The 23,286-nt window shown below is 40.2% G+C and overlaps 4 protein-coding genes across 6 annotated transcripts in view; 1 reads left to right on the top strand and 3 right to left on the bottom strand.

Annotated features, from left to right (window-relative positions):
• The window catches only part of LOC132786270 (hemicentin-2), a 136,878-nt gene extending 121,993 nt beyond the window's left edge, over window positions 1-14,885 (top strand). For 2 of the 3 annotated variants that reach the window (XM_060792761.1, XM_060792762.1), the window contains exon 16: window positions 12,532-14,885. In XM_060792761.1, the coding sequence (XP_060648744.1) occupies window positions 12,532-14,073 (1,542 nt within the window). In that variant the 3' untranslated portion in view covers window positions 14,074-14,885. Of the gene's footprint in view, window positions 1-10,361; window positions 10,504-12,531 lie in introns of those variants that run through there. The other variant, XM_060792764.1, reaches the window with a different exon arrangement.
• A 266-nt stretch (window positions 14,886-15,151) lies between these two features.
• On the bottom strand, window positions 15,152-17,313 carry LOC132786274 (zinc finger protein 501). Its single transcript, XM_060792769.1, has 2 exons — window positions 17,069-17,313; window positions 15,152-17,010 (listed from the first exon to the last, which is right to left on the bottom strand). Exons 1-2 carry the CDS (start codon window positions 17,201-17,203, stop codon window positions 15,964-15,966), a joined length of 1,182 nt encoding a protein of 393 aa, XP_060648752.1. The 5' UTR covers window positions 17,204-17,313; the 3' UTR covers window positions 15,152-15,963.
• Window positions 17,314-17,425: 112 nt separating this feature from the next.
• LOC132786271 (uncharacterized) lies at window positions 17,426-19,175 on the bottom strand. Its single transcript, XM_060792765.1, has 2 exons — window positions 18,071-19,175; window positions 17,426-18,009 (listed from the first exon to the last, which is right to left on the bottom strand). The coding sequence occupies exons 1-2, from the start codon at window positions 19,146-19,148 to the stop codon at window positions 17,822-17,824; spliced, it is 1,266 nt and encodes a 421-aa protein (XP_060648748.1). The 5' UTR covers window positions 19,149-19,175; the 3' UTR covers window positions 17,426-17,821.
• Window positions 19,176-20,845: 1,670 nt separating this feature from the next.
• Window positions 20,846-22,626, bottom strand: LOC132786273 (uncharacterized). The gene is made up of 2 exons (XM_060792768.1): window positions 21,532-22,626; window positions 20,846-21,466 (listed from the first exon to the last, which is right to left on the bottom strand). The coding sequence occupies exons 1-2, from the start codon at window positions 22,586-22,588 to the stop codon at window positions 21,291-21,293; spliced, it is 1,233 nt and encodes a 410-aa protein (XP_060648751.1). The 5' UTR covers window positions 22,589-22,626; the 3' UTR covers window positions 20,846-21,290.
• Window positions 22,627-23,286: the final 660 nt, after the last annotated feature.

A 23,286-nucleotide genomic window follows, 5' to 3' on the forward strand; every position in this document is an offset into this window, starting at 1 on the left:
ACACTATATAAATATATGTGGCTACATGCATATATATCTATATAGACGTAAGGAACGTGTGGAAATTTGCTGCAAATTCCCAAGTTCCTACGTTCGTTCCCTCGTTCCTTCGTTCGTTCGTTCGTTCGTTCTGCTGATGATCGTGATTTGCGCATAAAGTTTACTATTACAAAACGATACAACCAAAAAAAAGAAAAAAAAAGAAAACACAAACCAAAAAAACCAAAACAAAAAAAAATGAACAATTAAGCATAACATAATAATTGTACTTGTACCAAGCTAATTTCGAGCTAACCTGATTATGATAATGATTTGTTTTTGTGGTGCAACCCGGAGTATGTACAATATATATATATATACTAATTACTATACGAACGTTTTATTGGATTTTATTTACTTTGATCGAAATACATATCGAATTATTTTAATACTTATATACTTGTACTTGTATACCATATACGTATTTGCCTATTAACCTATACGAAATCAATATATACATACATATATATATATACTTACGAATTAGTCATCTAGTGTACGCATCATCCAATGCATATTGTAATTTTTAACTGAATGTTCTGTGATAACCAGCGAACGCGCTAAATGAGATCCTACAAGAAAGTAAACTCTTTGAAACTTATATCCACACACTCTACACCACCCAGAAACACTTCCACACACACTTTACACTCTTAACACATTTATTAAAAACACTCGCCCTCCTCCTCAACAAGTAGGCAATTAAACACAATCAAATACACACAGAGAAAAACTCACATATTCGCATACTTTTTTCAATTAGAGCGCACTACTTTTGTACAGTATTATTAGCCTACAAAATAAACTCACATCGACTTACACTAATTGGTACGTTTTACGTTTTACACGATCATTCATCACATGCATTACAATTGCACCACATGGCGTATGCTTAATGCGGCGTGATCTACTCTGGCTTATGGCTGATGACCAGGCACAGCCAGCTGTTGCCGCCGCCGCTGCCGCCAGACTCATTATAAATTAATTAAGCCAGCAATTAATAATTTCACATGCCATTTAAGTTTCGTTAATGAATTAATATGCTCCACAGAGACTTGCAACATGCCACACACACTAACACACTCACACACACAGAGAAACACTGCCTACAATAGCTAGAATAATATTAGCACAAAAGCCGACCCTCGTTGCACCAGCCCGTCTCACACAGTTTCGTTGGTTGTTTTGTTCTCTTTTCGTTTTCGTTTTCATTTTTGTTTTTTATCTTAATTGCATCGTAGCCTTTTTCAGTCATCATAACTACCCGTGAAATTTAACACCCTTAGCGATTCTAATGTGCACCCCCAAATGTAATTTGCATATACCAAAGTTTGCATTTCAATTTGGTTTCCCATTTGTTTTATAATTTTGCATTTTTTTGTTCGTTTTTATTATTCGTTATTTTCGGGTATGTGAAACTAGCCAGAGCACAGTTTGAGAACTTTTTAAATATAATTTAAGTTTCGAAATAGTTTAAAAAAAAAGAAGAAAAAACAACAACAACTAGCAGCAATTTAATTAAGCAATTTCACCTGCAGCACAATATAAAAATGTATATTTTATTTCCTTTGCTGGTTTCAGTTTTCCAGCTATTTTAAGCTTTTCTCCCCACACACACACCGAAAAAAAGTTCCATTGACTTTAGTTTTAAGTGCACTAATTATGAGTTTCAACTTAGTTTAATTATAATTTCCACAATGCCACCAAAAATTGCACTTGCCCCGTCTGCCTCCGTCTATTAGTTGCACGATAAGTCGCTGCTCTCAGTCCCTTGTCCCGCATCACTTGCAACTTTCTTAATATGCACCAAATTTGCTCGAAGCACTCACAATTTTACAATCTTACCTATGCACCGATCTAGTATAATAATCGCTTCAACTTGACTTGGGGGAAACCATCTCTGAATATCTCTGAATGTATTTGTCGCATCTTTCGCTCGTCTCCAAGCATGACTGCATAACTCGAATGTGTTCTATGATCTTCAATCTTAACGGATGTGTTCGTTCTTTCTGAGCTATGACTACAGTTTGAACAGTTTGAATTTTCCATCTTCTACGAGTTTATCTTTGAATGGGTAAAGATAGATTGTTAAAACCTCGATAATAATGAATGCAATAACATGTGAGGGCACTTGATTTAAATGCTATATAACAACAAAATTGCATATATATTTCAAAAGTCGAAGAATTTAAATTTCTAAAAAAATATTTATTTAAAATTGAAAGAATATATTTTGAGTATTTGAGTGCATTTAATTCGAAATTTGAGAAAACATAATTAGCGAAGCTAAAATTTAAAAATATTTACAATATTCGACTATATTCAGATAATTATTTTTGAAATAAATAAAAGGTATTGTTTAAGGCTGTTTTTAAAGAGTCATATACATTCGATATATGTACATTGATCTTACAAAGTTCCTCACATGGTTTGCATTAATTGTTTGTTTATGTCCATCCTTAACTAAAATTTATTATAATGTCGTCAAAGCAAATTCAGCCTTCCAGCATAGCCAATAAAACAAAAGTAAGTATGCCGTAATATAATGAATAATTGCTTATACGCCACGTGAACTGATTTTGAGTGCCAAAACTCGCATTCGAATATGCAATACGAAAATGAATTATTGTCCCTATATATCAAAATGTATCAAAATCGTTAATGATAAGCCGAGAAAAAGACATTTGATGTGATTTCTCATATCCAGTCTCCAGGCTCAGCTCCCAGTTCTCAGTTGTCATTACATGCTTATGGTGCACATTCATATTGAACGCATTTCAGAGCCATTTGAATGCCCCATTGCACACTCACACATATCGATACACACACGTACCATATATGTATAACTATAAGGACATTCATATGCAAGCATATAAAATATAATGGCGTAGCATTAATTTTATTACATCTTTTGTGGGGACCTTTTCTTACATCATTTGCTTGGCCCCTGGGCAGGAAATGCAAAATTGTTCAACGTTAATAAATTTTATTATTGTTACTCCTGTGTGTCCTTTGTTTTTCGCACACACACTCCATTTCTCTTTCTCAGTATTCTCTTACGCCCTCAGCAAACCGTTTTTTCCACTGTATTCTACTTTGGATGCGGCATCTTGGTTGCATTGCGCTGCTGCATATACAACATTTTATTGTGTATTCATTTTAAGTTCAACGCACCATAAATTTCCGAAAGGATTTATGTTTTCCCAGACTTCCCTTCTCTTCTCTTCTCGCCCTCCCCTGAACATGAGCCGTGTGTCGCTTCATTCGGCACCGCAATAATTTATTGCATTCACATTTCCGCATTGAGTTCATTGAGCTGGCGACTCGACTTTCAACGCTTTTCCGGCTTGTTGCCGCGCTTTGTCTTTAATCATTTTTACATTTTTCTTGAATTTTCTCGCCATTTACTTCTCAAAAAATAAAAGATGAATAGCCTTTTGGCTATTTAAACCGAATTAGAGTGAACAGAAAATGAACTTGCGGCTCTGAGGGAAAAACTTTGAGCTTGAAGGGCGTTCTGCAAGTTGGACAAATAAATTTCTGCAGCTGACGCTTGTGGCAGATCCTCGTTTGCCGCATGCTCAGGCAAACTAATGACAACTCACAAAATGTAAAATGCAAAATGAAGAAACAATAAGCGCATAAATTACACAACAAAATTGCATAGCAATGGCGATATAAGCGAGAAGTAAACGCAAAAACCAGAAGCTTGCAAAACAAACAACGAAATAAGCAAAAGAACCAGAAGACCAAAGAACCAAGGAACTAAACAAGCAAAGAACAACGACGGCAACGGCAACAATACGAACAACAACCGAAAATCTCAACTGACACTAAAGTGTCGTCGGAGACAATGAAAAACGCATGCGGCAAACAATGGCGCATCAAATTACAACAAACAACAAGTTGAAATGGAGGCAGCCCAAACTGAAGCTGAAGCCAAACCCAAGCCAAAGCAAAGACAGCTGCAAAAAGGATACTCCCACTATCCTAGCTAAATCCTGGCCACACACAACGCCACCAACAACAACATCAACTTCGCATTGTCGTGGCTTTTGTTTCAAAGTGCCACGGCGTATACGCAATTTGTGTCTACACACAGATAACGCACATGTGCAGTGTGTATGTCTGTGTATGTGTGTGTGTACGACTGCCTATTGTAATTTGGCGCTATTATTAAAAATCCTTTATGATGCCAGCGACAGAAACAGCAACAGCAACAGCCACAGCAGCAGCAGCAGCAACCGCAGCTCAGCTTTCAGCAAACGCATTTGGTGTGCTCTAATTGCACCATTAAAAGATGGCAAACGAAAGCCGTCCGCCAACCCAAAAACCACCCAAACCATCTCATACTCTCGTAGTCGTAGTCCTGCCCCAGACGCTGGCACAGACAAGCCGAAAAACAATAGCGCCGAGAGTAAGGCATTTAATATGGTTTTTATGCGTTACCATTCTTCTAGCTGCTTCTTTGGTTTTTTTTCCTTTCATACTTCAGCTTTTAATACGCTATAGTCATTTAATGGGTTGGGGCATGCAATGCTGCATTTATACTCGATGATAGACGAATTTTGTTGTATAGATATAATAAACATAGTTGCAACACAATAAACTTCTATAGCAGCTTCTTTAAAATAATCATACTTTAATAGAAATTTATTGGAAATCATATTTATAGGGTATTTGCTAGCTGCATATCTCTGCACACTATTATCTCTATCAGTTGCTTTTTTTTGTAAAATTTTTCGTCTGCTTCTTTTCGGTGCACGGATGTCATAAATGGCATGCTTCATAAGAAGGGGCTTAAGTATGTGCCCTGCTGCTAGTGCAAGAGCTTACACATACATATCTGAGAGTGTGTATGTATGTGTGTGTGTGTGTGTGCTGGATAAGTGTGCACGCTCAAGTTTTCAACAAAAGGGGGACCATAAATGTAATTTATATTCGTATATTTGTGCAGCGAGTATCACCATCTGCAGGTGTTTTTTATTTTTTAATCTACTTAAACGGAGCACAACACAAATTTGCATTTTATTGCTCGAATGTTGAAACAACTTTGAGAGAAAAAAAAACTTGTGCGAACTAAACTAAAGCTTAACTAAATTAATGATTAAATGACTAAACTAGTAGCAAATGCAAGGAGTTAAACTATTGGCTCTACGGTCTTAACTAAGAATGGGCTTAAAGCGTTTCTAGGCTGCGGACTTTTTTAAACTGAAATAGCTTATAGCTGTTTTTTATGGTACAATAAAGATTTGAATACAAAGGCTTTGAAAGTGAGTTAGTTAGTTTTGGCTAAAAGTTTAGAAAAACATATAAATAAGGCTAATCATAAATTAATTAGACAACTGCAGTGCGAATATTGCACAATTACAAAGCCAGGCATGAAATTTAAATGACAAACAATTATAGAAATCCATAATCTGCAATCTGCAATTGATATAGTAATAATAAATACAATGCGCCATTCACTCTAAAAGTATTTATTTCCTTTTCAAATCAATAAGAAATAATTACAGCAATCAAAATAAATGTTTACTGTGGTTTGAATAATCAATTAGTTGGCCGCAAAGAGGTTTTGGTTATGCCAACTCTATCAGCATTATTCTTATCAGGTCGAGCCCAGCTAATTGGCCTTAAAGTTACACGTTTAGCGCGTTTTGCAAGCATTTGGCAGCCTTATTGAAAAATTTAACTTGTAATAAAATTTAATGAGTTTGCGCTTTTTAATAAAAATGCGCCCAACTAATGCCCCACAATTTAAGCGCAAATTTGTGTTCATAATCACAATTCGGGTACCTTTTTCTCCTCTCTTGTGCTTTTTTTTTGGTGGCTCGTGTCTCGTGTGCGTGGTAATGACTATACAGAATTCCTGACGCAGAGGAGTATTCCTGTCCCTTGGCTACTCGCACTTATCCTGCGACTGTGCATGCAATAAAACGTAACGAGGCTGTTAGCATTAAGGCAAACGCTTCGCTTCGCGGTGGCAGCGGCGACGGCGGCGGCGGCGGCGGTCAAGAAGTCAGCGAAGGTTGAAACAAAAACCAAGCGACTCATTGCCGTTAAGTCGGCGTTAATATTTAAATTTATATTGCGGCCGGCCCGGTTTGGTGTTGCCCACACCTTCTCACTCCGTCCGCGCGGCGAGCTCTGTTTGGCCATCAATTCTGCGTTTAATGCCTGCGCAAATATTTGCGCAATCAGCAAACAAAACAAGCACCGCAGCCTGTCGTCTGTTTGAGCAAAGCAATTGACCGTTCGCTCTGGACACGGCAATTTACGTGCTGAAAGCGGCTCCGACAACAACCTTTACAACAGCAACAAGAACCACAAACTCTGCTTCCGCATCCGTTTCCGCTTGCCCTTGAAACGCCGCTAGCTGTGGCCTCATATTGACCGCATTATTTGTGCCACATATACTCGCACAATAAAATAAAACAAAAACAAAAAAAAAAGCAGCGAAACTTACACAGGTGTGCGTATTATTGCCACAACTGCGCGCGCTGTCTAGCGGCAAATACATGTTGTCAGCGTTGCCCACACACATTTGGCTTACAGCGGGAGCCGTAAATAACCTTGTTAATCATTTAATTTAAGCACGAGCATATGATATGACCGCACCACACACTCTCACACTCGCACACTCTCGCATACACCTGCAGATCCCATAGAAATACATCGCTCACGTCGCCTGCAGGCCACAAAAGGGCTTTCAGCTTTCAGTTTTCGCATTTGGCTTTGGCTTTTGCAATTTATTGTGATTTGCTTGATGCCGATTGCTGTTGGCCTGCGCTGCGGGCAATGCAAACACACACACGCACGCATTAATTGCTAGCTGCGGGCTAACGTGTGGTATGAGCAATATTACGTATGCAAAGAGGTTGCTGGCGGGGAAAAAGTGTTGCATACTGTTGTGCGATGCAAGTAAATATTACTCGCAAACACTCTTTTGCACAAATAACAACAATTTACATTTTATTTACAACTAACTGAAGTACGTGCCTGGCAGTTCCCCCTCGCTCTCTCTTCCCTCTCCCACTTTGTATTTACACTACGCGCACTTTGTCGAGTTGCAGCAGAAGTCGCACACACAAAAATGCAAAAGTATAAACATTCTTGCACTGGCAGCTGTAAAAGTTTTCGGGTAAACGCATTTCAAACACTCGCTGAGATAGTTATTACAATTGTACACAAAACGAGCGAGGAGTGTGCGGTGGAGAAGGGGGATGGGGAGAGAAAACTTACTGCATTTTCCTCAAATGAAATGCAAAATGCAGCAGCTCCTTTCTTTTCCCTTCTTTCGGTATAATATTTACAAAGCAGCTTTCTTTCTGCTGCTTATTGTGGCACATTCGAGTTGGCTGCCATTTTTAAAGTGCAGTTAGCTTTGATCAGCGTTTGGTTAGCGGGGAGCGGGAAGCGGGGAGCGGGAAGCGGGCAGCGGGAGTTCGGGGTGTAGTCGTGGCACACGGAAGTCGACTAGAGAACGGCGGAAGCACTGTCAGGACTCGAGACGACTGCGATTCAGTCGACTCCGACTTCGACTACGACTGCTGAGCCAAACATCCGCTGGACAATTGATGAAAGCATTGTAGTTGCATGACACTCCCCTCCCCTCGGGTCTCCACAATACTACTGTCTGCTAAGCTACTGAAGAGGCAAGTTTAGCACAAGTCGTGCAACAACCATTTGCCGTGTGGCAAACTTTTCGCAGCTGCTGACAAGCAGACCGACTGCCAGGATGTTCTGCTCTACATACAGATACAGAAGGGAGAGATATATGTATATACATTTGTATATAGATATATGTAGGTATATACATCGTCTTGTTGTTGTTTTTTAGGGTAAAGGGTCCTGCGCATCGTCGCCTGGTGTTTTGCCTTTGCTTTCGCTTCGTTTAGTCTCGTTTCGCGCCAGCAGCAAAGTGCACAGCTCAAAAGTTTTGTTTACAAAGTTTTCAAATTTTTGTGGCACTGAGTTGAACTTCCGTAACGCTGCTGTGCTGCTTGTCGCTTGCCCCACCGTTAAGCGACACAGTCACTTCCGGCTGTTGATGATGTCGCTTCGCCTCGCCTCGTCTCGACTCCCACTTCACTTGCAACAATCCCCGCCAGCCATTGATAATCTAATGTTCTACCTACGACACAATGTCCGCTCCCTCTTGCTTCGGCTATTTGCAGCTGCTGAACTTATAAATGGATCAACGTCAAGATCCGCAATCCATCATTAGCAGTCAAGCATAAATTCCAAGCGCCGCAATTATGTGGCAAGTCTATTAAATTTCCATCAATGTGCGCATGTTAGTAAATGATGCAGAAAATGCAGCAAGCACTCTGCGGCGTCTCAAGCTGCACAGTGGGGCAGGGGCAGCTAGAGGTTGCACTTACTTACGCGCACTTGAGTGTTGCATATACATGTATGAAGATGAAGGCGAAGGCGAAGACGAAGACGCGGCGGCACATCCTGCGGCTCCTTCAACTTGTCATTGCGTGTAAAATTATGTCAACGCTTGTCAACTTTTATGTGCCGCCGTCGAAGTTGCCCCAAGTGCCACATGTAGTGCCTTTGAGTGCGCATTGAGTGAATGAATGAAAGTTTCTTTAGCCCACCCAAAGTGTTCATGCTTCTTTCGGTTTATGTGTGTGTGTGTGTATGTGTGTGTAAGTGTCGCCAGCATTTGTTATTGACTATGCAGAAAACGGCATGTGGCAGTTGCAGCTTGCCAAAGACAAAGTGCCTCGTGCCGCAAAAGGCCGCGCAACAAAACTTTTTAAATTTAAATGTGGAATTTACCTCTCACTCTTTTCCCTCTCTCTCCCTCTAGCCACACATACAGTGTTTAACAAACACACACGCGGGCGGGTAACGCGTGTCTGCGTTGCGCTTTATTTAAAAACTTTAATATGGCAAGTTTTAAAAAGGCGCTGCCACTGCCACGCCCCACTCATTTTGCAACGCATTAGCGCATAGCTCTCGCTTTCTTATTAAAACTTATGCTCACTTTTTCCAAATTGTCCCGGCTAATTAGCTTTCTTCGTCGCGCAGTTCCCTCTCTCTGTCTCTCTGTCTCTCTTTTTTCTTTCTCTCTTATTAATACCCAGTGAAATGCAACTCCAAAGCGAGTAGCTGAAAGAATTATGTCTGAGAGTAAACAACAATTTAAAATTATGCATATTTATTGTCCTGATTGCAATTTGGCATCTTGTAAATGTGTTTATTAAGATATTTAAGCACTTTCTCTACAGCTATAATTTTATTGCTGCACGTCTACTTTTGCATGCCATTTTATGATTGAGCGTGTGTTTGTCTGTGTGCATGAGCAGGGTATGTGCTAATCGAGCAAGTTGTTGCCATCCTTTTTTTGTTGTTTTCCTTTTTTGGGCGCTGCTTCATTTGCAACGTGCTGACTGCAGCTTGGCTGGCAACTCGGTCCGTTGCCGAATTAAATAAGTTTTACACGCCACTTGATGCTGCCACGTCTGCCACAGCAGCAGCAGCAGCAGCAGCAGTAGCAATGGCTGTGGCAGCAACTGTAACAGCCGCATCGATGCATGAAATTTCGCTTGGCCTCGCTTGGAATTTATCTCATCTGGATAATGTCTAAGGGACTTTGCTTTACTTTCGCCAGTCCACAAATCTGCTGTATATATGTATGTATGTATGTCTGTGCATTTTTGTGAGCGTGTGTGCGTGCTTTATGTCTGTGTAAAGTGTAACAGTAGCTTGAAGCAATTAACGAAATTACTTTTTTTCTCTTTTTATTTCCATTAATATTTTTCACAATTTTTTACAACTTTGTTCTAAGCACTTGCAACTAATCAATTAGTTAGTAAAAATATATATACATATTTATTAATCCAACTCCAGAGACACGCCCACGACTCGTGTCTCTCTCCTACCCACCCGCCCCGTAAAACAAACTGACGCACCACTCAAAAACTAAAAGAAAAAAAAAGAAAATATAAAGCAGAAGACACCAATACAGTAATACTTGAACACACACAGTAATAAACTAACACACATACAAGTTACAGATAAGCAATCAATTTATATATATCTCATACACGACTTATATGATAAGTATCTACTCTTTTCCTTTTTTCGTCTCTTTTTACGCTCTGAAATTTCATTTTCCGATAACAACCACCACCACCAACCACAACAACAACAACTGGGCCTTACACACATTTACACACACCCAACACGCACCACCAACCGACAACAACAACAACAACAACAATCAATTGCTATATGTTTAAACCAACAACCAACAACATGCACACCAACAACACGCACCACCAACAACTACTTTCAATCACAATCAGAGCGTGCCAGTGCTGCGCACATTTGGCGGCCATCACATCGCGTAGCGGGAACTGAATGTGGCCAGCACCACAACATCATCAGCAGCCACAGCAGCATCCGCAGCCGCATTAGCAACAAATTGCTCGTCGTCAGCGACGAGCATTACGACACCAACCGGCACTCCCCCATTGCCGCCGTTGCCCAACACTTTTATTGCGATCAAAACGAAGAACGATAATGGCAGCAATCACAGCAGCAACAGTCTGACATTGCACAGTGGCAGCAATAGTTTCAAATCGAATGGCAACGGCAGCAGCAACAGCAACACACACCGACGATCACCGAATGCACAACAGCAACAGCAGCAACAACAACAACAGCAACAACCACCGCCATTGCCCATGAAAAATGGAGCCAAACAGCAGCAACAACACAACTCCGATTCGCATTATCAACACTTGAACTACAACATGACGCATCTGCAACACTTTAATTCGCTCGATCATCAGCAGCAACCACATCAATTCCATGCTGTGCGCAGCAACAATACGCTTGATCGCAAGCAACTCAAACAGCAGCAGCAACAAACAGATGTTGGCAGTGATTATTGCACTCAGATCAATCCGCATTATCTGCAGACCTTCGACAGTCTCGATCCCGAGCATTATAGCGTGGCAAATCTACATTCGCATCCGCATACGCATCGTAGCCAGTCAAAGTCACAGATCTATAGTTACGGCAGCAGCGGCACCGCCAGCGATACGTCACAGCAGCAACATCAGCAGCAGCATCCACACTATCACAGCAGCAGCAACATAGCACACATTGAGCACCACTATCAACAACAACAACAACAACACAACAGCCACCCTCACCAACAGCAGCAGCAGCAGCAACAACAGCAACAACACTCACACCACCAACACCACAGTTTGAAGCACACAAAACACAGCAAGGGTCACAAGAGCAAGCATAGCTCTAAGAATAGCAAGTCGCAAGATGACTTTAAAGCGCTGCACAAGCAGCAGCAAAAGTGCAGCAGCGGCAACAACAAGCAGCAACAGCAACAACAACAGCAGCAGCAGCCACATATGAAACGCAACGGCAACAATCAACTGCTGTCACAGCAACCGCCACAACAGCACTATTCCAGCTCCAGTGATAGTTTACCATTTGATAATAACTATTATTAAAGCACACAACCAGAAGCACACACACATACTTACAGACCACCAATTTAAACACACACACACTCACCTCAATTGTTGTCTCAGCTGCAAAAATTGTTGTTGCCGCACATCCACATCAATTGCACCCACACACACAAACACATACAAACACACACATGCACACTCACGCCCACTCAAATGCAATTTTCGCTTTGATTATCAGTTAAGTTGTGGCATTAAAATCGTAGCATACTTTTAAGCGCCAAAACAATTGCGTATACGCAACAGCTTGAACATCAACAATTTGTAGCATACTTTTGTGCGCCCCGAATAATTGCGCTCTCCATACACACACGCATACAAACACGCACACACACTGCTGCTCTGTGCTGTGGGCAGCTCGGTTTTGTGTTGTTGTTTTATTTAAATATTTCACAACAAAAACCAAAAATCCAATACCAAAAAAATAATCTATAAATACATTAAAAAGAAGAAACCGGAATTTAGCCTAAATGAATTAGAAACTTAAATAGTCTATACAAATAATTTAGCTGGTAGTTGAATTTCCAAATATGCAGAGCTCGCAAATGAGTTGAAACATTATTACGATTATTATTAACACTTAACATATATGCCATAAGATCAGCTATTAACAAAATCGATAACAAAAACAGTTAAAAAACAAAACTAAGAAACCAAAGATGAAAGTTAAATGATTAATTGTTCAATGTGGTCATGTGTATATAGCAATGCTAAGCGTAACTAGTTATTATGTATTTAAGATATGGCTAGAGCATTAAGTATTTACCCCATTCACCCCCAAGCCCCTCCCTCTTGGCCCCTCAGCTCACCAACAAAAAAAAGTCGTTCTAAATACTTTCTTGAAAGACCCTTGGCTAATCAGATTTTATTTATTTATTTCATTAACAATTTGCTTGAAATATCTGCCAACAACTCGTACACAACAACAACAACAACTACAACAAATCCCACAACACATACATACATGAACACAAAACAGTCGTCAACAGTTGCCAGCGCCAGCGGGCACGATGAACTCGGCAATCTGTTGTGGCAACAGGAAGCCACCGAATTCATTGAGCAATTTCCCTGTGCTGCCGCCGCTGTTCATACTCAACACTGTCCTGTGCCGCCCATCCGCCATTGCCACGCCCATGGCCATGGACATGTGCGCGGCGGTGGCGAATTGCTGTCGACACAGCAGCGACATCAGCGTGACATGTTTAGCGGTGACCTGGGCATACCGGAGATTAGCACACACGTCGGCAGTGTTGTGCACACCTTTGAAACGTTGGCGCTGCAGCGTCGACTCGCCGAGGCCGAGCAGGAGCGTGACCGTGAGCAGAGTAAGTATGAGCTGCGCACGAACAACCAAAGCAACAGCAATATCAACAGCAACCAAAGCAACGGCAACGTTCACACGAGCCAAAGCAAATACAGTCAAGTGAAACGCAAGTCGCAGGAATTGCGGCAGCGGGTGCAGCACATGCAACGTCAAAAGCAGAAGCTGCAGGCACAGACATTGGCACTGGCAAAGGCACAACATTGCATACTAACCAGCAACAACAACGTCGCACAGCAACAACATCCTGCACCTGGCAAGCTAACAAACAGTTGCAGCACTCAGAGTCTGGCCAACCAATTGGCCAACTTGCCCCCAATGGCTGCCACCACGGCACATTCCACCGAACATTTGCAGCCACTGTACGGCGGCATTGCAGCCGAGGATTATCGCAAGAATCTCTTTGGTACTCTGCTATCACAACGTCAGCGCGCTCAGCAACAACAGCAGACCAGCGAAGAGGAGCTGCAGGATGAGGCATACATTGTGAACGCGGCCTTTGACGAGATATTTGCACGCTACGACGACGAAGAGGGGGAGGAGGCAAGTGAAGAGCAGGAACTGGCCACCAGTCGCACCTTCACCAACACAATTACGAACACCGATGACTTGTACGACGACGAGCATATGCTGGTCAGTCTCAGCGAACTCGACGATGATGTATTTGCCAGTCTAGCTCAAACAGCTTCGACCACGCCCACCACAGCCGGCGCGGGGCGTACGCCAAAGCACAGTCATCCGGCGTTGCAAAAGTATCCGGCACCAGCGCCACCGCCACTTCAACAGCGCTCCAGCACGCTGACCAATCTCTTCGAGCGCCTTAAGAGCAGCTCGGGGGGCAGCGGCAAGCGCACGCATTCGGAGCAGCAGCTGCAACAAGCGGCAGCAATGGCTGCGGTGGCAACACCAACGCCGCTGCACAAATATGCGGCACAGCCGCAATTGAACGAAGACTTTAATCGCGGCTCGACACTGAGTCAATCCTTTGTGCGGCAACTGAAGCGTGTGTCGCACAAACAAAAACGTGCCCCGCCAGTGCCGCCGCCCAAGCCGCGTTCCAATGTGGCGCATGTGACGCCGCTGCGCAATGCTCTCATCTTTCCCAAACGATCTAGATCGTCCAATGAGCTGCTGCTCGACGATCTCAATGTGCAGGCTCGTAAGTATTTCCGACGGTCGGAGCATAGCGCAGCGGTGTAATTGGTGGAGCACCCTGTATATAAATCACCCTGTTTTGCTCACCCTTCGCTCCCACACTCACCTCATTTTGTCGTTGTTATATGACTGAAATTCCGACAAAACCAACAACAAGAAAAAGACTTTCGAATAACTGTTTTATTGCTTCAATTCTTGGCAGAGGCGACGCTCTTGTAGACTAATTGTATCCCTGATTCCCCTCGACCACGACCCCGATAACGACCCGATAACGATAACGATTGACACAGCTGAGGATTGAGCGTAGTTTGTCCCGCCGCCCGCCCGCCATACATGATGAACAACTCTTTCTCAAATGCGAAAAGTTTCCCAAAGATATTTTAATGCGCCATAAATTGGACTTAAATTTGTCAGCACTCATAAAAATTAACTAATCGAATAAAATGATTACAATATTATTAAGAAATGTTTACAGTTCACATTTCACTGAAATCTTTAATGCGTACTTTTCGGAGCATCAGAAAACAATAATTCTATGCAAGTCCGAAAATTGTGCTATACAAATTTCTGTGAAATTCGAATAAGACCTATTCTGAATTACCATTTCATAAATCGAAATGAACTTCGCAACAGGTCGAGAACAAAGCAGCTGAGCAGTTTTTAAGAGAAAATCAAATAAAACAAATTAATATGCATATACATATATATAAAACAAAAATTATATATAACCACATAATGTATAAGATACAAGATGCATGCAAATCAAATTATAAAACATCCAATATCTTTATATATAAATGTACAAAATCGTAACTTTTCAAATCAAATAACAATTTTGTGCCCTAAACGTAAAAAAAATATTAAAGAAAGTGCATGTTAAGTATATGTAATTTTTGTCAACAAGAAAAATTCATGATGAAATCAAATAGAATATATATATGTATATGGGAAGTTTGCATTATAATAATACAAATAACTTATTGATGCAGCCAGGTGTATGGCACTTTACAGGCATTTATGTAATTACCATAATCTGTTGTAACTTGTAGGCTAATTAAACCCCAAAAAAACTAAAAGGAACAAAACAACATAACTAATCCTTTATGTGCATGCAATAAAAACCAGAAAAATATTTATTTTGTTTTTGTCTTCTTATTGACCACAAATTCTGGGCAAAACATATGGAAGGTATCGAACCTGAATTTAATTAATTCTATCTAAAATTAATGCTAACTAAAAAACTTGGCAAGAGTTCAACTAAGCAGAGAAAAATTTGAGTTGCGCTATGTCAGCAGCCATATATGTACATACGTATTTATTAAGGATTCACAACAAGAATAGTAAAAAAAAACAATTCTCGAAGTCAATAAGTTTTGAAATGGAAGAAGTATGGTTATAATTGAGAAAAGGATTGTATTGACCATTGAATATCGATGGAAACATGTTTCAAATATAATGCTTAACGGACATCTACTCAAACTGCAATTGGAAGAAGTATCAACAAGAATTGCGACTGAGATATTATCTATAGCTTTTAAAAGTAAATTCGTTCAGTGATTGGTTGGTACAAAAAAAAGATTTTTCAGAGCAGTCAATGCATATAAATTATGTTAGAGAAAGAAAGCGTTATCGTAAAGGTCCAAACAAGAGGTTAAATTGTCGTAGAAATTGAAATTATTGAATTTGTACTGCAATTGTTTTAAAAAAAAGGTTTTGGTAAGTGCCGAACATATATGTAGATGAAAGAAGGCCTTATCAGTAGCCAATAATTCGAACTATTCAAATTAGTTCTGTGAAAGTATCGGAGAACGTAATAATAGAGAGCTTTGCCAGCAGGCAACTAATGAAGGGGCAAATAACCTAAAAAAAATTAGGCACTTACTCGTTCAAGCATTAACATTAGATGTTTTTGGCGATAATTTACTATACTACAAACTAAGAGGCTTCCTCATCGCCGCGTATCGTCACCTCTGAGTCCACAATACACGGCTTCAGCTCGTGCTTTTTCAACTGCATCAAGCGGCTAAAGGTTTTCTGACAAAGAGCGCAACGATGTCTTCGTTCCCCTGTATGAATGCGTTCATGGGTGCGCAACACACTCAACTGAGCAAAGCTGCGATCGCAATGATTGCAGGCATAAGGACGTTCTCCAGTGTGCGTCCGCTTGTGTAGCTCCAGCAGATAGACGCGCGAGAAACTACGCTGGCAGAGGGTGCAGGTGTGTGGACGTTCGGATGTGTGCAGCGCAATGATGTGGCGCCGCAGATTGCTGGACTCGACGAAACCCTTGCCACAGTATTCACACTTGTATTCCACCAGTTTGAGGTGCCGTTTCTGATGACTGACAAGCGCTCCATTTGTTTTGAAGGTCTTTGGGCAAACATCACAGGCAAAGGGTCGGTCTCCATTGTGGAGGCGTATGTGCATAGCCAGGCTGGCGGCAGATTGCAGGCTCTTGCCACAGTAGATACAACGATGATGGGTGATTTGAGGCTCTTCGTTACTTATGACATTACAGCTATGTCGCTGCAAATTTATGCTCTGGGTAAAACTGTGTCCGCAATGCTGGCAACTGCTGGTTTCGACGGTAGGATGTGCTTTATCTAAGTGTCGCTGCAGCGTTGCAGCCTGCTGAAAGACTGCACCGCAGTCATCACAGTTAAAAATGGCAACAGCAATTGTTTGCTGCACTGTTGCAAGCAATTTCTGTTCTTTCGCGTGGGTTTCGCACTCTTCATATAGCTCCACATGTTGACTTGGATCATATTCTATGATATCATCCATATCATCCTCAGAATTATGCTTTACCGACTCCTTGTCAATCAAATCACTTGTCGCATCAATGCTGCAAGAAGCTTCTGCTTCACTGTGGCGCAGCAATTGTTCCGTTGCAGCGCATTTGTCGCGAAACTTGGCTGCGATTAGCAGCTCCTTTGTACACTCTTGGCACAAATACTTAGGAAACGCGTCCGTCTTGTCAACCTATTAAAATATATAAAATAAATATACGAAACGCAATAGAAACAATCTGAGAACTCACTTTAATGTCGCCACAACGTTCAAGTAGGGTGCATAAATCGGTTTGCTGTTCCTCCACATGCTCATAAACATCAACCATGAGCTCATCTTGCTTTAGGCACACACGGCACAGTAAGTCACTTTGCTCGCGAGCCATATTCCATTATTTATTTATTAATAATTAGTTTCAAATGTGCATCGCTTACAAAATGCGGGAATGCTGTTTGTACTACACGTTATGGGCAACAGCTGATTGCTGAGTTGTTATCGATAACAAGAAAGGTCACAATGGTTGGCGGATTATTGAAATTATTTACTATTTTCATCTTATAATTAGATAAATAAAAAAATATATTTTGATGTATTAAATAAGAAAAGTTGAATAAGTTTATATACATTTGTCGAGCAATTCTTTATTTAATATTCGTAAATTAAGTAAAGAGCACAAAAGCAAAAATGGTCACCTTAATAGAGCTGGCGAAACATCGATGTTTTTATCGATACCACATCGATAGTTTTGAAAAAAGTTATCAAGCAACGTTGTAATAGTTACGCGGGGGAAACAAATGGATAAAATAAAGTAAAAGATTAATTTATTTTAAGTGCCAAAAACTTAGTGTAGTTGTAAAATTCGGGATAATTTTAGTGCTTTAAAATCAACCATAGTTAATGAGCTTCTAATAATGTAAGCATGATGAATGCATTAACCGTTACATTTGTACCATGTGCGTGAGTGTGTGCAAAATAAGCAATGACAAATGACTTCAATTGTTTATTACTCCAAATCGTCAAAGTATCCCAGATGTAAATAACGTGGTAAGTTGTGTCGAACTTCCGCCAAATATTCCTTATAATTATAAAAAGTAGATCTCAGCTCTTTGTCTTCAATCATATCAGACAGTGCAAAGTCGCCATTATGAAGTGCAACAAAGAGAGGCAAAAAAGATGTGAACAAAAAGAAATCTAAGGGAAAAGAGCAACAATTAATCAATGGAATAGAAACATTTTTCAAAGTTTTGTTTACCCAAATATTTGTGCCGGAAAAGCTGCTCCCGAAACTTGACCAGAGTGGGAATTTCGCCATCATAATTGATTTTATTCAATGTCTCGATAAACTTTGAATAATAAAAGTAGACAAGCTCATCGCGATTGTTTTGTCTTTGCTCCGGAGACAACAAACTATAGATGGCATAAAGAATGTCATTGGCCATGGGACCCACATTGCACATCTGAAAGTCGAGAAGCATACAGTCCTCCAATTGTCCCGTAGTTTTATTATGTTTAAACATCATATTCCTCAAATGAAAGTCGCCATGGCACAAAACATAGTATGCATCCTCTTGAGGATTCACTCGATACTCTCGGAAAGTGTTTACGCAATGCTGCAAGTAAGTGGGACGTATTTTTTCAAAATATGGCTTATAAACTCTCAGATCCGGCTGAGAGTCCAACATCTGCAGGAAAAAGTCCATGCCTGTTGAGAACAGGGGTTCTTCTGTAATCTTGGGAAGTTCCATCAGGCTGTGCTTGCATTTCTCCAACAAGTCAGGTTCCTCTTTGTTCAGTTTGTAACTAACAGCATGCCACTTTGCTAGTTTTGTAAAGGCACTTTGAACCTCCTCTATTGTTGGCTGGCGATCACGGACCACAACGTAACCCTGAGGCAAAAGATCCTCAAAGACCATCACCTGCCGTGGCTGTAAGCTGTGATATATACAGGGCACGTATAACGAGGTCTCATCCCCAGCTTCTCGCAAGATCTCCTCAAACCTGGGTAGTAACTCTGTGTACATTTTAATCTCCGTATCGAAGATGTGAGATTCATCCAGCATATCCTTTTTGTGTCCATCTTTTTCGGGCATAGTCTTGATAATCAGCGACTTGTTGAATTTTCCCTTTGACGTCTTATACTCGACCGTTGCTCTGAACATAACACTTGCATAATGATCTCCTTTGCCGCTGGCGGGTGTTATCTTTAAAGCGATTACTTCGACATTCTTATCGTTCTCATGGCTACTCAATATCTCTTTTACATATTCTGCATCTAGCCAGCTGGGTGCTTCCAACTCATCCAAGTTGTAGGATTCACTGTTTGGCGGCATTATTATTTAATTTGACTGCTTTCAGCTGTAAGACGCAACTCAATTGCATAGCAGAGGAAAGATCTCTTATATACGCTAGTTTTCTGTTTTATAAAAGCTTATCTTTATAGTTAATCTAAATAACCGAGATATTGTATATCCAGATTTGTGCTTTATCATTAAAAAGTTCAACAAGTCATGATTACATTCAGATCAGTCAGATCTTGTATAAGTATGGTATATAGAGAACGGCACGGGTATACACACTCAACGGGTGCACCCGTTACTCATGTGCCTTTTCGGTAGCCTTACACTCGCGAGTGCGAGTGGCCAAAAATACACACACTCGCGAGCCTTATACTCATGAGCAATAAGTGTATCGCGAGCCTTACACTCGCGAGTGCGAGTGCCGAGGCATACTCGCCACTCGCGAGCCTTACACTCGCGAGTGCGAGTGCCGAGGCATAATCGCCACTCGCGAGCCTTACACTCGCGAGCCTTACACTCGCGAGTGCGAGTGCCGAGGCATACTCGGCAATTTGCGATCGGTGATTCTATGCACTCGGGTAAAGCCGGTGCGGTGGTTATGGGTGGACCGGCACGATTGTATGTATGTACATACATATGTACGTTTGTGTGTATGTATATTGAGATGCAAGAAATGCCGTCGGCTTTTTGTATTGTTCTTGTTATTGCTGGTGCGATGTTCTTGCACTCATTTTATTTCTTGAAAATTTAAATTCGAAAACTATTTTTTGGCTTTGTGTAGTGTATTTATTTGATGTCTTATATAATAAATAAAAATTAAATTTTAATTTTAAAGAATTTTTATATATTGATAAGGAACAAAACAAGTAAAAATACAACTAATCTGTTTTATTTTTATGCTTATAATAAGAATGTAAAAAATAAATTTCAGGAAAAACCACCTGATATTTTATTTGATCATTTGTCAAAGTAAAAAAACACCCAAAAATCATTCAAAGAAGTCAAAAGTCATAAAATCTACCCGCGAGCCGCGACACACAAGCATCAATAGGGGTGGGGGAAAAACACCCGAGTATTTGCTCAGACACTCGCGAGTGTCTGATCAAACACTCGCGAGTGTCTGAGCAAAACACTCGCGAGTGTCAGAGCATTTCGTCAAGAGTGTCTAAAATGATCGGTTGCACGAAGAACAACCACCCGCGAGACACAAGTGTGTACAAGCCGAGTGCCTAAAATGATCGGGTGCCGAATAGGCGAGTGCAAGAAAGGCTCGAGTATGACAATGACTCATACTCGCAGCACTCGCATGATTTTGAATGAGTGTGTATCTCTCACTCGGTTTGCGAGTGCACGAGTAGCACTCGCACTCTTAAAAGTACGGGTGTGAGTCGAGTGTCGAAATTTGCCACCCGTGACGATGTCTGGTATATACATACGTAATCAAGAAATATGTATTTCCGCATCATTTTATGAATGAGTAAATAGTAATATTCCTAATTTATTTTATAATCAGATCAGTCAAAACTTATATAGACGGCATACGCAATCAAATGAATACTTATATTTCATATTATGTATACATATGTACATAGTATGTTTATATTAAAATACACAATTTATTTTATTTAGTTTTAAAATTAGCAAGAAAAATAAATTATAGACAGCTGAAGCGAAAAGCTTTCGAAGTGAACCTATTCAAGTGAATCGCATTATAAGTACTTTGCCCCCTAGCTACCTCAACAAGCGTAAACATACACTTGTTAACACACATATTTAATTTGTTTGTTTATATTAACCAAGAGACAAATTGATTAAGCGTATCTTGGCAGCGTCTGGTCCCAAGCAGTGCGATTATAAAAGCTTAGAAAAGCTTTACAAATTTGTGTATAATTTTATTTAGTTCCATAGCTCAGTAAAAACTTGAATGGGACTTGATAACAGCAGCTTGTTCAGCAAAAATTTAATGCAAAATCATCGTGTATAGCTAGTTGGGCACGAGCCAAACAGAATCGGTGTACAAACATTGTTATGAATGCTAATTATATAGCTGATTAAAAACAAATCAAATAGCAATTAACTCGTCATTATTAAAAAGCGGGTTTTTCTCAAAAAATCTTGAATATCAATCTTATACTCTTATTACTCGTACTTTTATTTTTAAAAATCCTGTCTTAACTACTCGAAATATCCCAGATGCACCATACGAGGGATCAGATATTCCAATTCCTCTTGGAAGTCCTTTTCGGCAAATAATGCACGGCGTTTCTCAGCATCTTCCAAAAAATCTGCTGGATCGTTTCCTTTGCGCATATGATTAAAGGTTGGCAAAAATGAACTCATCAAAAAGATATCTGTGGCGGGGCAATAATAAACAAAATTAGTAATTGAATAACTTCTGGCATTTTCATTAACTTACCAATATATTTTTTTTCATGTAACTGTCTACGGAATTCAACCAAGCTGGGCTTCTTTCCCTGGTATCCAATTTTTGCAAGGGTGTTTGTGAAAGTCGTAAAAAAATAGTAGATAAATTCATCACGTTTCTCTCGACGCTCCTCGGGACCAAGGAGCATGTAAACCGAATAGAGCACATCGTTTGTCAAAGCTCCCACGTAGGACATCTGAAAGTCGAGCAGCATGCAGTCGGTTCCCTTGAACATCATATTCTTTATATGGAAATCTCCATGGCACAAAACGTAGTATGAATCGTCTTTTCGGTTCACACGATATTCACGAAGAGCTTCTACCCAGCGTTGAATTAATTTGTCTTTCAACGGTTCGAAGTACTTGACATACTGTCTTAAGCTGTCAACGCTCTGCAGGGTTTCCAAGAACGTTGGGAATCCTTTTGTAATAACTTCTTGCTCCAAAATATTTGGCATTGTTGTCAAATCATATTGTAATGTATCAAACAAGTCTGATTTTTCTTGTAGCAGCTTGTAACTAACTGCCTGCCATTTTGCCAGTTTTCCCACTGCAGATTTAATCTCATCTATGGTAGCGGGTCTTTTACGAATCACATCATATTTTTGTGGAACCAAATCTTCAAAGACCATCACTTGACGCGGCTCTTCAGTGTGATAGATGCACTTGGCACAAAACGTTGTCTTATCACCTGCTTCAGCTAGTATCTCCTCGAACTTGGGCAATACTTTCGTGTACATGGTGATCTCCGTAGGGAAAATGTGCGAATCACCCAAAAACTCCTTTTTATGGCCTTCCTCTTCGGGCATTGTCTTAATAATCAACGACTTGGAAAATGTTCCCTCATCTGTTGAATATTCGACAAGCCCCCGGAACATGACACTCGCATAATGATCTCCTTTAGCAGTGGCTGGAGATGTTTTGAAGTCAATCACTTTCACATTAGCATCGTTAACGTGCTTAACTAAAACATCTCTGAAGAATTGATCATTCAACCAAGCGGGAGCTTCAAGCTCATCCGCATTATAATTGTCAATGTTTGGCGTCATTTTAAAATATGTCTCTCTTGTGCTGACTGCTTGAAATTCAGAAACAACTGATTGCGACTCTTGCTTCACTGTGTTTTTATACAAGATTTGACGGTTTGTATTAAGCTTTATAAGCATTACTTTTCAAACTTTTAGATCGTGAAATTCGCAACGATAGTTATCGAAAGCTTTTGAAATGATCTTTTAAGAGTGATAGTACGTCGTGCGTACATGTGAACTTGTATTCTTATACTCTATCGTAGAGTATATGGGGCTAATTGTAAACATGATTCTAAAATACTTTTGCTTTTAAGAAAGTATTGCCAATAACAAAATATTTGAATACTATTTTTAAATTTAACAATATTGAACTTAACAATATAATTCTTTGTCAATTTTTGAGGTGAATGAACTTTTTCTATACGTATTCTTACACTGTAAAGAAGATATCGAAGTGGGGTATGTGCTTTTATAGTATTCATTAAATTTAACTAACCAAACAAGTGTACCAAAAGCTTTTCAAATACGAAAGTTGCTAAAGCTTTACCAATTAATGTTGATCATGCTGACAACTAAACAAAATGCTTGAACCACTTGCAAAATAATTATCAAACCACATTACCTAAAGTCTAGCCGCGAGATACCAATTAATTAACACACAAATAAATAGCATGTATGCATACACACATACATATGTACATATATCCTAGAGAATAATT

Source organism: Drosophila nasuta, chromosome 2R, assembly GCF_023558535.2.
Source record: "Drosophila nasuta strain 15112-1781.00 chromosome 2R, ASM2355853v1, whole genome shotgun sequence".
NCBI classification, from domain to species: Eukaryota; Metazoa; Arthropoda; class Insecta; order Diptera; family Drosophilidae; genus Drosophila; species Drosophila nasuta.

Excerpts from the sequence above, each read along its gene's own strand:
- LOC132786274 (XM_060792769.1), bottom strand. The coding sequence starts at position 17,203 with ATGGCTCGCGAGCAAAGTGACTTACTGTGCCGTGTGTGCCTAAAGCAA. Across the intron at positions 17,011-17,068 it reads AACGTTGTGGCGACATTAAA|GTTGACAAGACGGACGCGTT; the intron begins GTGAGTTCTCAG and ends ATATTTTAATAG.
- LOC132786271 (XM_060792765.1), bottom strand. The coding sequence starts at position 19,148 with ATGCCGCCAAACAGTGAATCCTACAACTTGGATGAGTTGGAAGCACCC. Across the intron at positions 18,010-18,070 it reads TTTCCGGCACAAATATTTGG|ATTTCTTTTTGTTCACATCT; the intron begins GTAAACAAAACT and ends CTTTTCCCTTAG.
- LOC132786273 (XM_060792768.1), bottom strand. The coding sequence starts at position 22,588 with ATGACGCCAAACATTGACAATTATAATGCGGATGAGCTTGAAGCTCCC. Across the intron at positions 21,467-21,531 it reads ACATGAAAAAAAATATATTG|ATATCTTTTTGATGAGTTCA; the intron begins GTAAGTTAATGA and ends GCCCCGCCACAG.